Raw genomic sequence first — 18,541 nt, 5'->3', positions numbered from 1 at the left:
TGAAATTTTTATATGAAAAACTTATTTTGGCCATATCTCCTAAACTAAGCGTCCTAGAGCGAAAAGGACGATAATTCGTGACCACCCTCAAAAAATTCAAAAATCCACCCAAAACCTAAAAAAAATGAAATTTTTATATGAAAAACTTCTTTTGGCCATATCTCCTTAAATATGCGTCCTAGAGCGAAAAGGACGATAATTCGTGACCACCCTCAAAAAATTCAAAAATCCACCCAAAACCTAAAAAAAATTTAATTTTTATATGAAAAACTTCTTTTGGCCATATCTCCTTAAATATGCGTCCTAGAGCGAAAAGGACGATAATTCGTGACCACCATCAAAAAATTGAAAAATCCACCCAAATCCTAAAAAAATTGAAATTTTTATATGAAAAACTTATTTTGGCCATATCTCCTAAACTAAGCGTCCTAGAGCAAAAAGGACGATAATTCGTGACCACCCTCAAAATATTCAAAAATCCACCCAAAACCTAAAAAAATTGAAATTTTTATATGAAAAACTTATTTTGGCCATATCTCCTAAACTAAGCGTCCTAGAGCGAAAAGGACGATAATTCGTGACCACCCTCAAAAAATTCAAAAATTCACCCAAAACCTAAAAAAATTGAAATTTTTATATAAAAAACTTATTTTGGCCATATCTCCTAAACTAAGCGTCCTACAGCGAAAAGGACGATAATTCGTGACCACCCTCAAAAAATTCAAAAATCCACCCAATACCTAAAAAAAATTGAAATTTTTATATGAAAAACTTCTTTTGGCCATATCTCCTTAAATATGCGTCCTATAGCGCAAAGGACGATAATTCGTGACCACCCTCAAAAAATTGAAAAATCCACCCAAAACCTAAAAAAATTGAAATTTTTATATGAAAAACTTCATTTGGCCATATCTCCTTAAATATGCGTCCTACAGCGAAAAGGACGATAATTCGTGACCACCCTAAAAAAATTCAAAAATCCACCCAAAACCTAAAAAAAATTTAATTTTTATATGAAAAACTTCTTTTGGCCATATCTCCATAAATATGCGTCCTAGAGCGAAAAGGACGATAATTCGTGACCACCATCAAAAAATTGAAAAATCCACCCAAATCCTAAAAAAATTGAAATTTTTATATGAAAAACTTATTTTGGCCATATCTCCTAAACTAAGCGTCCTAGAGCAAAAAGGACGATAATTCGTGACCACCCTCAAAATATTCAAAAATCCACCCAAAACCTAAAAAAATTGAAATTTTTATATGAAAAACTTATTTTGGCCATATCTCCTAAACTAAGCGTCCTAGAGCGAAAAGGACGATAATTCGTGACCACCCTCAAAAAATTCAAAAATCCACCCAAAACCTAAAAAAATTGAAATTTTTATATGAAAAACTTATTTTGGCCATATCTCCTAAACTAAGCGTCCTAGAGCGAAAAGGACGATAATTCGTGACCACCATCAAAAAATTCAAAAATCCACCCAAAACCTAAAAAAATTGAAATTTTTATATGAAAAACTTCTTTTGGCCATATCTCCTTAAATATGCGTCCCAGAGCGCAAAGGACGATAATTCGTGACCACACCCAACCAATTCAAAAATCCACCCAAAACCTAAAAAAATTGAAATTTTTATATGAAAATCTTCTTTTGGCAATATCTCCTTAAATATGCGTCCTAGAGCGAAAAGGACGATAATTCGTGACCACCCTCAAAATATTCAAAAATCCACCCAAAACCTAAAAAAATTGAAATTTTTATATGAAAAACTTCTTTTGGCCATATCTCCTTAAATATGCGTCCTAGAGCGAAAAGGACGATAATTCGTGACCACCCTCAAAAAATTCAAAAATCCACCCAAAACCTAAAAAAATTTAAATTTTTATATGAAAAACTTCTTTTAGCCATATCTCCTTAAATATGCGTCCTAGAGCGAAAAGGACGATAATTTGTGACCACCATCAAAAAATTGAAAAATCCACCCAAAACCTAAAAAAATTGAAATTTTCATATGAAAAACTTCTTTTGGCCATATCTCCTTAAATATGCGTCCTAGAGCGAAAAGGACGATAATTCGTGACCACCACCAAAAAATTGAAAAATCCACCCAAATCCTAAAAAAATTGAAATTTTTATATGAAAAACTTATTTTGGCCATATCTCCTAAACTAAGCGTCCTAGAGCGAAAAGGACGATAATCCGTGACCACCCTCAAAAAATTGAAAAATCCACCCAAAACCTAAAAAAATTGAAATTTTTATATGAAAAACTTCTTTTGGCCATATCTCCTTAGCGAAAAGGACGATAATTTGTGACCACCATCAAAAAATTGAAAAATCCACCCAAAACCTAAAAAAATTGAAATTTTTATATGAAAAACTTATTTTGGCCATATCTCCTAAACTAAGCGTCCTAGAGCAAAAAGGACGATAATTCGTGACCACCCTCAAAATATTCAACAATCCACCCAAATCCTAAAAAAATTGAAATTTTTATATGAAAAACTTATTTTGGCCATATCTCCTAAACTAAGCGTCCTAGAGCAAAAAGGACGATAATTCGTGACCACCCTCAAAATATTCAAAAATCCACCCAAAACCTAAAAAAATTGAAATTTTTATATGAAAAACTTATTTTGGCCATATCTCCTAAACTAAGCGTCCTAGAGCGAAAAGGACGATAATTCGTGACCACCCTCAAAAAATTCAAAAATCCACCCAAAACCTAACAAAACTGAAATTTTTATATGAAAAACTTCTTTTGGCCATATCTCCTTAAATATGCGTCCTAGAGCGAAAAGGACGATAATTCGTGACCACCCTCAAAAAATTCAAAAATCCACCCAAAACCTAAAAAAATGAAATTTTTATATGAAAAACTTATTTTGGCCATATCTCCTAAACCATATCTCCAAAACCTAAAAAAATTGAAATTTTTATATGAAAAACTTCTTTTGGCCATATCTGCTTAAATATGCGTCCTATAACGCAAAGGACGATAATTCGTGACCACCCTCAACAAATTCAAAAATCCACCCAAAACCTAAAAAAATTGAAATTTTTATATGAAAAACTTCTTTTGGCCATATCTCCTTAAATATGCGTCCTAGAGCGAAAAGGACGATAATTCGTGACCACCCTCAAAAAATTCAAAAATCCACCCAAAACCTAAAAAAAATGAAATTTTCATATGAAAAACTTCTTTTGGCCATATCTCCTTAAATATGCGTCCTAGAGCGAAAAGGACGATAATTCGTGCCCACCATCAAAAAATTGAAAAATCCACCCAAAACCTAAAAAAAAAATGAAATTTTTATATGAAAAACTTCTTTTGGCCATATCTCCTTAAATATGCGTCCTAGAGCGAAAAGGACGATAATTCGTGACCACCCTCAAAAAATTCAAAAATCCACCCAAAACCTAAAAAAATTGAAATTTTTATATGAAAAACTTCTTTTGGCCATATCTCCTTAAATATGCTTCCTACAGCGAAAAGGACGATAATTCGTGACCACCCTCAAAAAATTGAAAAATCCACCCAAAACCTAAAAAAATTGAAATTTTTATATGAAAAACTTCTTTTAGCCATATCTCCTTAAATATGCGTCCTAGAGCGAAAAGGACGATAATTTGTGACCACCATCAAAAAATTGAAAAATCCACCCACATCCTAAAAAAATTGAAATTTTTATATGAAAAACTTCTTTTGGCCATATCTCCTTAAATATGCGTCCTAGAGCGAAAAGGACGATAATTCGTGACCACCATCAAAAAATTGAAAAATCCACCCAAATCCTAAAAAAATTGAAATTTTTATATGAAAAACTTATTTTGGCCATATCTCCTTAAATATGCGTCCTAGAGCGAAAAGGACGATAATTCGTGACCACCCTCAAAAAATTCAAAAATCCACCCAAAACCTAAAAAAAAATGAAATTTTCATATGAAAATCTTCTTTTGGCCATATCTCCTTAAATATGCGTCCTAGAGCGAAAAGGACGATAATTCGTGACCACCATCAAAAAATTGAAAAATCCACCCAAATCCTAAAAAAATTGAAATTTTTATATGAAAAACTTATTTTGGCCATATCTCCTAAACTAAGCGTCCTAGAGCGAAAAGGACGATAATCCGTGACCACCCTCAAAAAATTCAAAAATCCACCCAAAACCTAAAAAAAAATTGAAATTTTTATATGAAAAACTTATTTTGGCCATATCTCCTTAAATATGCGTCCTAGAGCGAAAAGGACGATAATTCGTGCCCACCATCAAAAAATTGAAAAATCCACCCAAAACCTAAAAAAAAAATGAAATTTTTATATGAAAAACTTCTTTTGGCCATATCTCCTTAAATATGCGTCCTACAGCGAAAAGGACGATAATTCGTGACCACCCTCAAAAAATTCAAAAATCCACCCAAAACCTAAAAAAAATTTAATTTTTATATGAAAAACTTCTTTTGGCCATATCTCCTTAAATATGCGTCCTAGAGCGAAAAGGACGATAATTCGTGACCACCATCAAAAAATTGAAAAATCCACCCAAATCCTAAAAAAATTGAAATTTTTATATGAAAAACTTATTTTGGCCATATCTCCTAAACTAAGCGTCCTAGAGCAAAAAGGACGATAATTCGTGACCACCCTCAAAATATTCAAAAATCCACCCAAAACCTAAAAAAATTGAAATTTTTATATGAAAAACTTATTTTGGCCATATCTCCTAAACTAAGCGTCCTAGAGCGAAAAGGACGATAATTCGTGACCACCATCAAAAAATTGAAAAATCCACCCAAATCCTAAAAAAATTGAAATTTTTATATAAAAAACTTATTTTGGCCATATCTCCTTAAATATGCGTCCTAGAGCGAAAAGGACGATAATTCATGACCACCCTCAAAAAATTCAAAAATCCACCCAAAACCTAAAAAAAATGAAATTTTCATATGAAAAGCTTCTTTTGGCCATATCTCCTTAAATATGCGTCCTAGAGCGAAAAGGACGATAATTCGTGACCACCATCAAAAAATTGAAAAATCCACCCAAATCCTAAAAAAATTGAAATTTTTATATAAAAAACTTATTTTGGCCATATCTCCTTAAATATGCGTCCTAGAGCGAAAAGGACGATAATTCGTGACCACCATCAAAAAATTGAAAAATCCACCCAAATCCTAAAAAAATTGAAATTTTTATATGAAAAACTTATTTTGGCCATATCTCTTAAACTAAGCGTCCTAGAGCAAAAAGGACGATAATTCGTGACCACCCTCAAAATATTCATATGAAAAACTTCTTTTGGCCATATCTCCTTAAATATGCGTCCTAGATCGAAAAGGACGATAATTCGTGACCACCATCAAAAAATTGAAAAATCCACCCAAAACCTAAAAAAATTGAAATTTTTATATGAAAAACTTAGTTTGGCCATATCTCCTAAACTAAGCGTCCTAGAGCGAAAAGGACGATAATTCGTGACCACCCTCAAAAAATTCAAAAATTCACCCAAAACCTAAAAAAATTGAAATTTTTATATAAAAAACTTATTTTGGCCATATCTCCTAAACTAAGCGTCCTACAGCGAAAAGGACGATAATTCGTGACCACCCTCAAAAAATTCAAAAATCCACCCAATACCTAAAAATAAATTGAAATTTTTATATGAAAAACTTCTTTTGGCCATATCTCCTTAAATATGCGTCCTATAGCGCAAAGGACGATAATTCGTGACCACCCTCAAAAAATTGAAAAATCCACCCAAAACCTAAAAAAATTGAAATTTTTATATGAAAAACTTCTTTTGGCCATATCTCCTTAAATATGCGTCCTACAGCGAAAAGGACGATAATTCGTGACCACCCTCAAAAAATTCAAAAATCCACCCAAAACCTAAAAAAAATTTAATTTTTATATGAAAAACTTCTTTTGGCCATATCTCCATAAATATGCGTCCTAGAGCGAAAAGGACGATAATTCGTGACCACCATCAAAAAATTGAAAAATCCACCCAAATCCTAAAAAAATTGAAATTTTTATATGAAAAACTTATTTTGGCCATATCTCCTAAACTAAGCGTCCTAGAGCAAAAAGGACGATAATTCGTGACCACCCTCAAAATATTCAAAAATCCACCCAAAACCTAAAAAAATTGAAATTTTTATATGAAAAACTTATTTTGGCCATATCTCCTAAACTAAGCGTCCTAGAGCGAAAAGGACGATAATTCGTGACCACCCTCAAAAAATTCAAAAATCCACCCAAAACCTAAAAAAATTGAAATTTTTATATGAAAAACTTATTTTGGCCATATCTCCTAAACTAAGCGTCCTAGAGCGAAAAGGACGATAATTCGTGACCACCATCAAAAAATTCAAAAATCCACCCAAAACCTAAAAAAATTGAAATTTTTATATGAAAAACTTCTTTTGGCCATATCTCCTTAAATATGCGTCCCAGAGCGCAAAGGACGATAATTCGTGACCACACCCAACCAATTCAAAAATCCACCCAAAACCTAAAAAAATTGAAATTTTTATATGAAAATCTTCTTTTGGCAATATCTCCTTAAATATGCGTCCTAAAGCGAAAAGGACGATAATTCGTGACCACCCTCAAAATATTCAAAAATCCACCCAAAACCTAAAAAAAGTGAAATTTTTATATGAAAAACTTCTTTTGGCCATATCTCCTTAAATATGCGTCCTAGAGCGAAAAGGACGATAATTCGTGACCACCCCCAAAAATATTCAAAAATCCACCCAAAACCTAAAAAAATTTAAATTTTTATATGAAAAACTTCTTTTAGCCATATCTCCTTAAATATGCGTCCTAGAGCGAAAAGGACGATAATTTGTGACCACCATCAAAAAATTGAAAAATCCACCCAAAACCTAAAAAAATTGAAATTTTCATATGAAAAACTTCTTTTGGCCATATCTCCTTAAATATGCGTCCTAGAGCGAAAAGGACGATAATTCGTGACCACCACCAAAAAATTGAAAAATCCACCCAAATCCTAAAAAAATTGAAATTTTTATATGAAAAACTTATTTTGGCCATATCTCCTAAACTAAGCGTCCTAGAGCGAAAAGGACGATAATCCGTGACCACCCTCAAAAAATTGAAAAATCCACCCAAAACCTAAAAAAATTGAAATTTTTATATGAAAAACTTCTTTTGGCCATATCTCCTTAGCGAAAAGGACGATAATTTGTGACCACCATCAAAAAATTGAAAAATCCACCCAAAACCTAAAAAAATTGAAATTTTTATATGAAAAACTTCTTTTGGCCATATCTCCTTAAATATGCGTCCTAGAGCGAAAAGGACGATAATTCGTGACCACCCTCAAAAAATTGAAAAATCCACCCAAAACCTAAAAAAAATTGAAATTTTTATATGAAAAACTTATTTTGGCCATATCTCCTAAACTAAGCGTCCTAGAGCAAAAAGGACGATAATTCGTGACCACCCTCAAAATATTCAAAAATCCACCCAAAACCTAAAAAAATTGAAATTTTTATATGAAAAACTTATTTTGGCCATATCTCCTAAACTAAGCGTCCTAGAGCGAAAAGGACGATAATTCGTGACCACCCTCAAAAAATTCAAAAATCCACCCAAAACCTAACAAAACTGAAATTTTTATATGAAAAACTTCTTTTGGCCATATCTCCTTAAATATGCGTCCTAGAGCGAAAAGGACGATAATTCGTGACCACCCTCAAAAAATTGAAAAATCCACCCAAAACCTAAAAAAATGAAATTTTTATATGAAAAACTTATTTTGGCCATATCTCCTAAACCATATCTCCAAAACCTAAAAAAATTGAAATTTTTATATGAAAAACTTCTTTTGGCCATATCTGCTTAAATATGCGTCCTATAACGCAAAGGACGATAATTCGTGACCACCCTCAACAAATTCAAAAATCCACCCAAAACCTAAAAAAATTGAAATTTTTATATGAAAAACTTCTTTTGGCCATATCTCCTTAAATATGCGTCCTAGAGCGAAAAGGACGATAATTCGTGACCACCCTCAAAAAATTCAAAAATCCACCCAAAACCTAAAAAAAATGAAATTTTCATATGAAAAACTTCTTTTGGCCATATCTCCTTAAATATGCGTCCTAGAGCGAAAAGGACGATAATTCGTGCCCACCATCAAAAAATTGAAAAATCCACCCAAAACCTAAAAAAAAAATGAAATTTTTATATGAAAAACTTCTTTTGGCCATATCTCCTTAAATATGCGTCCTAGAGCGAAAAGGACGATAATTCGTGACCACCCTCAAAAAATTCAAAAATCCACCCAAAACCTAAAAAAATTTAAATTTTTATATGAAAAACTTCTTTTGGCCATATCTCCTTAAATATGCGTCCTACAGCGAAAAGGACGATAATTCGTGACCACCCTCAAAAAATTCAAAAATCCACCCAAAACCTAAAAAAATTGAAATTTTTATATGAAAAACTTCTTTTAGCCATATCTCCTTAAATATGCGTCCTAGAGCGAAAAGGACGATAATTTGTGACCACCATCAAAAAATTGAAAAATCCACCCACATCCTAAAAAAATTGAAATTTTTATATGAAAAACTTCTTTTGGCCATATCTCCTTAAATATGCGTCCTAGAGCGAAAAGGACGATAATTCGTGACCACCATCAAAAAATTGAAAAATCCACCCAAATCCTAAAAAAATTGAAATTTTTATATGAAAAACTTATTTTGGCCATATCTCCTTAAATATGCGTCCTAGAGCGAAAAGGACGATAATTCGTGACCACCCTCAAAAAATTCAAAAATCCACCCAAAACCTAAAAAAAAATGAAATTTTCATATGAAAATCTTCTTTTGGCCATATCTCCTTAAATATGCGTCCTAGAGCGAAAAGGACGATAATTCGTGACCACCATCAAAAAATTGAAAAATCCACCCAAATCCTAAAAAAATTGAAATTTTTATATGAAAAACTTATTTTGGCCATATCTCCTAAACTAAGCGTCCTAGAGCGAAAAGGACGATAATCCGTGACCACCCTCAAAAAATTCAAAAATCCACCCAAAACCTAAAAAAAAATTGAAATTTTTATATGAAAAACTTATTTTGGCCATATCTCCTTAAATATGCGTCCTAGAGCGAAAAGGACGATAATTCGTGCCCACCATCAAAAAATTGAAAAATCCACCCAAAACCTAAAAAAAAAATGAAATTTTTATATGAAAAACTTCTTTTGGCCATATCTCCTTAAATATGCGTCCTACAGCGAAAAGGACGATAATTCGTGACCACCCTCAAAAAATTCAAAAATCCACCCAAAACCTAAAAAAAATTTAATTTTTATATGAAAAACTTCTTTTGGCCATATCTCCTTAAATATGCGTCCTAGAGCGAAAAGGACGATAATTCGTGACCACCATCAAAAAATTGAAAAATCCACCCAAATCCTAAAAAAATTGAAATTTTTATATGAAAAACTTATTTTGGCCATATCTCCTAAACTAAGCGTCCTAGAGCAAAAAGGACGATAATTCGTGACCACCCTCAAAATATTCAAAAATCCACCCAAAACCTAAAAAAATTGAAATTTTTATATGAAAAACTTATTTTGGCCATATCTCCTAAACTAAGCGTCCTAGAGCGAAAAGGACGATAATTCGTGACCACCATCAAAAAATTGAAAAATCCACCCAAATCCTAAAAAAATTGAAATTTTTATATAAAAAACTTATTTTGGCCATATCTCCTTAAATATGCGTCCTAGAGCGAAAAGGACGATAATTCATGACCACCCTCAAAAAATTCAAAAATCCACCCAAAACCTAAAAAAAATGAAATTTTCATATGAAAAACTTCTTTTGGCCATATCTCCTTAAATATGCGTCCTAGAGCGAAAAGGACGATAATTCGTGACCACCATCAAAAAATTGAAAAATCCACCCAAATCCTAAAAAAATTGAAATTTTTATATAAAAAACTTATTTTGGCCATATCTCCTTAAATATGCGTCCTAGAGCGAAAAGGACGATAATTCGTGACCACCATCAAAAAATTGAAAAATCCACCCAAATCCTAAAAAAATTGAAATTTTTATATGAAAAACTTATTTTGGCCATATCTCTTAAACTAAGCGTCCTAGAGCAAAAAGGACGATAATTCGTGACCACCCTCAAAATATTCATATGAAAAACTTCTTTTGGCCATATCTCCTTAAATATGCGTCCTAGATCGAAAAGGACGATAATTCGTGACCACCCTCAAAAAATTCAAAAATCCACCCAAAACCTAAAAAAACTGAAATTTTTATATGAAAAACTTATTTTGGCCATATCTCCTTAAATATGCGTCCTAGAGCGAAAAGGACGATAATTCGTGACCACCCTCAAAATATTCAAAAATCCACCCAAAACCTAAAAAAATTGAAATTTTTATATGAAAAACTTCTTTTGGCCATATCTCCTTAAATATGCGTCCTAGAGCGAAAAGGACGATAATTCGTGACCACCCTCAAAAAATTCAAAAATCCACCCAAAACCTAAAAAAAAATGAAATTTTCATATGAAAAACTTCTTTTGGCCATATCTCCTTAAATATGCGTCCTAGAGCGAAAAGGACGATAATTCGTGTCCACCATCAAAAAATTGAAAAATCCACCCAAATCCTAAAAAAATTGAAATTTTTATATGAAAAACTTATTTTGGCCATATCTCCTTAAATATGCGTCCTAGAGCGAAAAGGACGATAATTCGTGACCACCATCAAAAAATTGAAAAATCCACCCAAATTCTTAAAAAAATTGAAATTTTTATATGAAAAACTTATTTTGGCCATATCTCTTAAACTAAGCGTCCTGAGCAAAAAGGACGATAATTCGTGACCACCCTCAAAATATTCAAAAATCCACCCAAAACCTAAAAAAATTGAAATTTTTATATGAAAAACTTATTTTGGCCATATCTCCTAAACTAAGCGTTCTAGAGCGAAAAGGACGATAATTCGTGACCACCCTCAAAAAATTCAAAAATCCACCCAAAACCTAAAAAAATTGAAATTTTTATATGAAAAACTTATTTTGGCCATATCTCCTAAACTAAGTGTCCTAGAGCGAAAAGGACGATAATTCGGGACCACCCTCAAAAAATTCAAAAATCCACCCAAAACCTAAAAAAATTGAAATTTTTATATGAAAAACTTCTTTTGGCCATATCTCCTTAAATATGCGTCCTATAACGCAAAGGACGATAATTCGTGACCACCCTCAACAAATTCAAAAATCCACCCAAAACCTAAAAAAATTGAAATTTTTATATGAAAAACTTCTTTTGGCCATATCTCCTTAAATATGCGTCCTAGAGCGAAAAGGACGATAATTCGTGACCACCCTCAAAAAATTCAAAAATCCACCCAAAACCTAAAAAAAATGAAATTTTCATATGAAAAACTTCTTTTGGCCATATCTCCTTAAATATGCGTCCTAGAGCGAAAAGGACGATAATTCGTGACCACCATCAAAAAATTGAAAAATCCACCCAAATCCTAAAAAAATTGAAATTTTTATATGAAAAACTTATTTTGGCCATATCTCCTAAACTAAGCGTCCTAGAGCGAAAAGGACGATAATCCGTGACCACCCTCAAAAAATTCAAAAATCCACCCAAAACCTAAAAAAATTGAAATTTTTATATGAAAAACTTATTTTGGCCATATCTCCTTAAATATGCGTCCTAGAGCGAAAAGGACGATAATTCGTGCCCACCATCAACAAATTCAAAAATCCACCCAAAACCTAAAAAAAAAATGAAATTTTTATATGAAAAACTTCTTTTGGCCATATCTCCTTAAATATGCGTCCTAGAGCGAAAAGGACGATAATTCGTGACCACCCTCAAAAAATTCAAAAATCCACCCAAAACCTAAAAAAATTTAAATTTTTATATGAAAAACTTCTTTTGGCCATATCTCCTTAAATATGCGTCCTACAGCGAAAAGGACGATAATTCGTGACCACCATCAAAAAATTCAAAAATCCACCCAAAACCTAAAAAAAATTGAAATTTTTATATGAAAAACTTCTTTTGGCCATATCTCCTTAAATATGCGTCCTAGAGCGAAAAGGACGATAATTCGTGACCACCATCAAAAAATTGAAAAATCCACCCAAATCCTAAAAAAAATTGAAATTTTTATATGAAAAACTTATTTTGGCCATATCTCCTTAAATATGCGTCCTACAGCGAAAAGGACGATAATTCGTGACCACCCTCAAAAAATTCAAAAATCCACCCAAAACCTAAAAAAATTTAAATTTTTATATGAAAAACTTCTTTTAGCCATATCTCCTTAAATATGCGTCCTAGAGCGAAAAGGACGATAATTTGTGACCACCCTCAAAAAATTCAAAAATCCACCCAAAACCTAAAAAAATTGAAATTTTTATATGAAAAACTTCTTTTGGCCATATCTCCTTAAATATGCGTCCTAGAGCGAAAAGGACGATAATTCGTGACCACCCTCAAAAAATTCAAAAATCCACCCAAAACCTAAAAAAAATTTAATTTTTATATGAAAAACTTCTTTTGGCCATATCTCCTTAAATATGCGTCCTAGAGCGAAAAGGACGATAATTCGTGACCACCATCACAAAATGCGTCCTAGAGCGAAAAGGACGATAATTCGTGACCACCATCACAAAATTGAAAAATCCACCCAAATCCTAAAAAAATTGAAATTTTTATATGAAAAACTTATTTTGGCCATATCTCCTAAACTAAGCGTCCTAGAGCAAAAAGGACGATAATTCGTGACCACCCTCAAAATATTCAAAAATCCACCCAAAACCTAAAAAAAATGAAATTTTCATATGAAAAACTTCTTTTGGCCATATCTCCTTAAATATGCGTCCTAGAGCGAAAAGGACGATAATTCGTGACCACCATCAAAAAATTGAAAAATCCACCCAAATCCTAAAAAAATTGAAATTTTTATATAAAAAACTTATTTTGGCCATATCTCCTAAACTAAGCGTCCTACAGCGAAAAGGACGATAATTCGTGACCACCCTCAAAAAATTGAAAAATCCACCCAAATCCTAAAAAAATTGAAATTTTTATATGAAAAACTTATTTTGGCCATATCTCTTAAACTAAGCGTCCTAGAGCAAAAAGGACGATAATTCGTGACCACCCTCAAAATATTCATATGAAAAACTTCTTTTGGCCATATCTCCTTAAATATGCGTCCTAGAGCGAAAAGGACGATAATTCGTGACCACCATCAAAAAATTGAAAAATCCACCCAAATCCTAAAAAAATTGAAATTTTTATATGAAAAACTTCTTTTGGCCATATCTCCTAAACTAAGCGTCCTAGAGCGAAAAGGACGATAATCCGTGACCACCCTCAAAAAATTCAAAAATCCACCCAAAACCTAAAAAAATTGAAATTTTTATATGAAAAACTTATTTTGGCCATATCTCCTTAAATATGCGTCCTAGAGCGAAAAGGACGATAATTCGTGCCCACCATCAAAAAATTGAAAAATCCACCCAAAACCTAAAAAAATTGAAATTTTTATATGAAAAACTTCTTTTGGCCATATCTCCTTAAATATGCGTCCTACGGCGAAAAGGACGACAATTCGTGACCACCCTCAAAAAATTCAAAAATCCACCCAAAACCTAAAAAAATTTAAATTTTTATATGAAAAACTTCTTTTAGCCATATCTCCTTAAATATGCGTCCTATAGCGCAAAGGACGATAATTTGTGACCACCATCAAAAAATTGAAAAATCCACCCAAAACCTAAAAAAATTGAAATTTTTATATGAAAAACTTCTTTTGGCCATATCTCCTTAAATATGCGTCCTAGAGCGAAAAGGACGATAATTCGTGACCACCCTCAAAAAATTCAAAAACCCACCCAAAACCTAAAAAAAATTTAATTTTTATATGAAAAACTTCTTTTGGCCATATCTCCTTAAATATGCGTCCTAGAGCGAAAAGGACGATAATTCGTGACCACCATCAAAAAATTGAAAAATCCACCCAAAACCTAAAAAAATTGAAATTTTTATATGAAAAACTTATTTTGGCCATATCTCCTAAACTAAGGGTCCTAGAGAAAAAAGGACGATAATTCGTGACCACCATCAAAAAATTGAAAAATCCACCCAAATCCTAAAAAAATTGAAATTTTTATATGAAAAACTTATTTTGGCCATATCTCCTAAACTAAGCGTCCTAGAGCGAAAAGGACGATAATCCGTGACCACCCTCAAAAAATTCAAAAATCCACCCAAAACCTAAAAAAATTGAAATTTTTATATGAAAAACTTATTTTGGCCATATCTCCTTAAATATGCGTCCTAGAGCGAAAAGGACGATAATTCGTGACCACCATCAAAAAATTGAAAAATCCACCCAAATCCTAAAAAAATTGAAATTTTTATATGAAAAACTTATTTTGGCCATATCTCCTAAACTAAGCGTCCTAGAGCGAAAAGGACGATAATCCGTGACCACCCTCAAAAAATTCAAAAATCCACCCAAAACCTAAAAAAATTGAAATTTTTATATGAAAAACTTATTTTGGCCATATCTCCTTAAATATGCGTCCTAGAGCGAAAAGGACGATAATTCGTGCCCACCATCAAAAAATTGAAAAATCCACCCAAAACCTAAAAAAAAAAATGAAATTTTTATATGAAAAACTTCTTTTGGCCATATCTCCTTAAATATGCGTCCTACGGCGAAAAGGACGACAATTCGTGACCACCCTCAAAAAATTCAAAAATCCACCCAAAACCTAAAAAAATTTAAATTTTTATATGAAAAACTTCTTTTAGCCATATCTCCTTAAATATGCGTCCTAGAGCGAAAAGGACGATAATTTGTGACCACCATCAAAAAATTGAAAAATCCACCCAAAACCTAAAAAAATTGAAATTTTTATATGAAAAACTTCTTTTGGCCATATCTCCTTAAATATGCGTCCTAGAGCGAAAAGGACGATAATTCGTGACCACCCTCAAAAAATTCAAAAACCCACCCAAAACCTAAAAAAAATTTAATTTTTATATGAAAAACTTCTTTTGGCCATATCTCCTTAAATATGCGTCCTAGAGCGAAAAGGACGATAATTCGTGACCACCCTCAAAATATTCAAAAATCCACCCAAAACCTAAAAAAATTGAAATTTTTATATGAAAAACTTCTTTTGGCCATATCTCCTTAAATATGCGTCCTAGAGCGAAAAGGACGATAATTCGTGACCACCCTCAAAAAATTCAAAAATCCACCCAAAACCTAAAAAAAAATGAAATTTTCATATGAAAAACTTCTTTTGGCCATATCTCCTTAAATATGCGTCCTAGAGCGAAAAGGACGATAATTCGTGACCACCATCAAAAAATTGAAAAATCCACCCAAATCCTAAAAAAATTGAAATTTTTATATGAAAAACTTATTTTGGCCATATCTCCTTAAATATGCGTCCTAGAGCGAAAAGGACGATAATTCGTGACCACCATCAAAAAATTGAAAAATCCACCCAAATCCTAAAAAAATTGAAATTTTTATATGAAAAACTTATTTTGGCCATATCTCTTAAACTAAGCGTCCTAGAGCAAAAAGGACGATAATTCGTGACCACCCTCAAAATATTCAAAAATCCACCCAAAACCTAAAAAAATTGAAATTTTTATATGAAAAACTTATTTTGGCCATATCTCCTAAACTAAGCGTTCTAGAGCGAAAAGGACGATAATTCGTGACCACCCTCAAAAAATTCAAAAATCCACCCAAAACCTAAAAAAATTGAAATTTTTATATGAAAAACTTATTTTGGCCATATCTCCTAACAACAACACTCCTACTGCGACGGCTGTGTTTATAGTTGCTCCCAGGAAAAACTAAAATTTCGTTTGTTTACATTGAATTTGGCCATCTGATTGGGTGTTGGATTAAAATTGGCATATCCACAGCATCCTCTCATTGAAAAAAATTTCACTTGTGACACTGAGTAAGTGTAATATTTTTAATTTAACACATTTAAGATTTGAAGAATCTTAAAAGAAAACTATTAAAAAACACTCAAAGCCAGATAGAGACGGCAAAATCACTTGTGCTGCTGAATATTGATCACAAATTCTGACAGTATCAGCTGGTCTTGTCTCTCAAATAGTGGTTGAGATCAACAGAGTTGCTCCAAATAGTACTATACAATATACGGTGTCGGTAATGCAGTTAATGATGGTGCGTACTCACAATACGCACCGGTACTGCATGATTGACTAATTATATTAGTATGGTTGGAGAACAAATGGCTGAGAATACAGTCATGACACCCAGAAACAGCATTGGTTCACTGAGAATCAACAAGCTGCAACAACTTGAAAAGGCAAATGCTGAGCTTACTGAAAAAAACCAAAAGTATGAGATACTTTGTTTGCAATTGCAAAGAGATATTGAATTGTTGAAGTCGAAACTGAATAATCAATCATTTGAAACTGATGAAGATGAACTCAACAGAGAAGTTGGACGCTTTGATGTAACCTCAATAGACTGTAATCAAACAATAACTCAAAATACAACTCCAAATAATGAGTGGCAAATTGCTAAACGCAAAAAACGCCCCAGAGCTAGTCCTAATAATTCAAGTGCTAACAAGAAACAAGCAATTGTGAATAAATATTGGCTTAGCAAAGAACCTAATTCGAACACGCAGTCAAACCGATTTGCGGCTTTGAGTTCTCAAACTGAAACAGAAGAAATTACTAATACTAATACTTTGGATCAAAATATAAAACCACCACCTATCTTTGTTGATAAAGTTTCTAACATCCAGCCATTAATGTCTCTGCTAAATGAGTGTGTTCCACAACAGTTTGAAATTAAAGTTCCGCGAAACGAACAAGTCAAAATAATGTCAAAGACTCATGACACGTATAAAAAAGTTGTAGAAGAGCTAGATAAGAAAAATACTGAGTATCATACTTACCGACCAAAACATGAAAGAGGGTTTAAAGTTATCCTGAGAAATATGCACTCCACTGTAGATACGCAAATGCTTAAGGACGAACTTTCCAGCCATGGCCATGATGTAGTAAACATTTGGAACATTAAACATCAGCGTACTAAAGAGCCTCTCCCACTCTTTGAAATCGAGTTATCTACTAAACCCAACAACAAAGAGATTTACTCAGTAACCCGTCTAGTTTCGAGCGTGGTATCTTTCGAACCACCTCGTCCAAAAAAGACTGTTCCACAATGTTCAAATTGTCAACAATACGGACACACAAAAAAATACTGCAAAAGAAAATCCATCTGCATTAAATGTGCGGGAGAACATGAATCTAAATCATGTCATCGTAAAAACTGGGCAGATGAGGTAAAATGTGCCTTATGCAATGGAAATCATCCAGCAAATTACAAAGGTTGCACTATTTACAAACAAATCTATAAAACCCACTATCCTCCCAGAACAAACAATCAACCGAACGTACTCCAAACTGAAAACTATCCCGAACAACAAATGCCACATACTCCCAAGTAATACAAAACTCAAATGTAATCCAGCAACAGAGCCAACAATTAACAAATAATCAGCCACACATTTCTGTATTTCAAACTCCCCAAACAGGGGAGCTACATGATATGCTTAACAATCTCAACAATTTAATGCAACAAATGACAACTCTTTTATTGAATATAACTTCAAAGCTTACTCAAACTCCTTTAAATGAGAGACCTTAAGATAGTTTTCTGGAATGCCAATGGCTTATCTCAACACACTTTGGAAATTACAGAATTTCTTCGATTAAACCAAATAGACATTTTATTGATTTCAGAGACTCACTTCACTCAAAAGAGTTATTTCAGTATCCCTGATTACGATTTCTACCACGTGATGCATCCTAGCGGAAAGGCACGCGGAGGTTCTGGAATTCTTATTAGGAAAAAAATAAAGCACTATCCAGGAAACCACTACTGTTCTGAAGAAATACAAGCGACAAATGTCATTGTGGAGGACTGGCAAGGTTCTCTAATCATATCGTCTGTATATAGTCCGCCAAGGCACAATATCAAAAAAGAATTCTACATAAATTTCTTCAAAACACTAGGGGACAAGTTCATAGCATGTGGGGACTATAACGCCAAACATACTAATTGGGGATCTCGTTTAACAACTCCAAAAGGTAGACAATTAAACTGGGCCATTAAAGAACTTCGTCTTCATGTAATCTCACCACACACACCAACTTATTGGCCGACTGATACCCAAAAAATACCAGATCTGATCGATTTTTGTGTATGCAAAGGCATATCTCCTGGCTCACAAAAATGCACTACAAGTCTAGAACTATCTTCGGATCATTCGCCAGTCATTTTAACACAAAATTCTCAGCATATACCCCAAGAAACAATATGTAAGCTTCATAGTAAAAAGACCAATTGGCACTATTTTCGATATTTAATTAAAACCACCTTAAATACAAAAATTAGTTTGAAAACGGAACAGGAAATTATAGAAAATGT

At 32.8% G+C, this 18,541-nt stretch overlaps 1 protein-coding gene across 1 annotated transcript in view; it reads left to right on the top strand.

Annotated features, from left to right (window-relative positions):
• The window catches only part of LOC142239938 (uncharacterized), a 47,475-nt gene extending 31,175 nt beyond the window's left edge, over nucleotides 1–16,300 (top strand). Inside the window, exon 3 of the mRNA XM_075311672.1 lies at nucleotides 16,161–16,300. Coding sequence (XP_075167787.1) covers nucleotides 16,161–16,300 — 140 coding nt within the window. The remainder of the gene's footprint in view (nucleotides 1–16,160) is intronic.
• Nucleotides 16,301–18,541: the final 2,241 nt, after the last annotated feature.

This window comes from Haematobia irritans, chromosome 5 (assembly GCF_050003625.1).
Source record: "Haematobia irritans isolate KBUSLIRL chromosome 5, ASM5000362v1, whole genome shotgun sequence".
NCBI classification, from domain to species: Eukaryota; Metazoa; Arthropoda; class Insecta; order Diptera; family Muscidae; genus Haematobia; species Haematobia irritans.
Note: the sequence above shows the minus strand (reverse complement) of the source record. Positions and strands in the feature narration are given on the sequence as shown.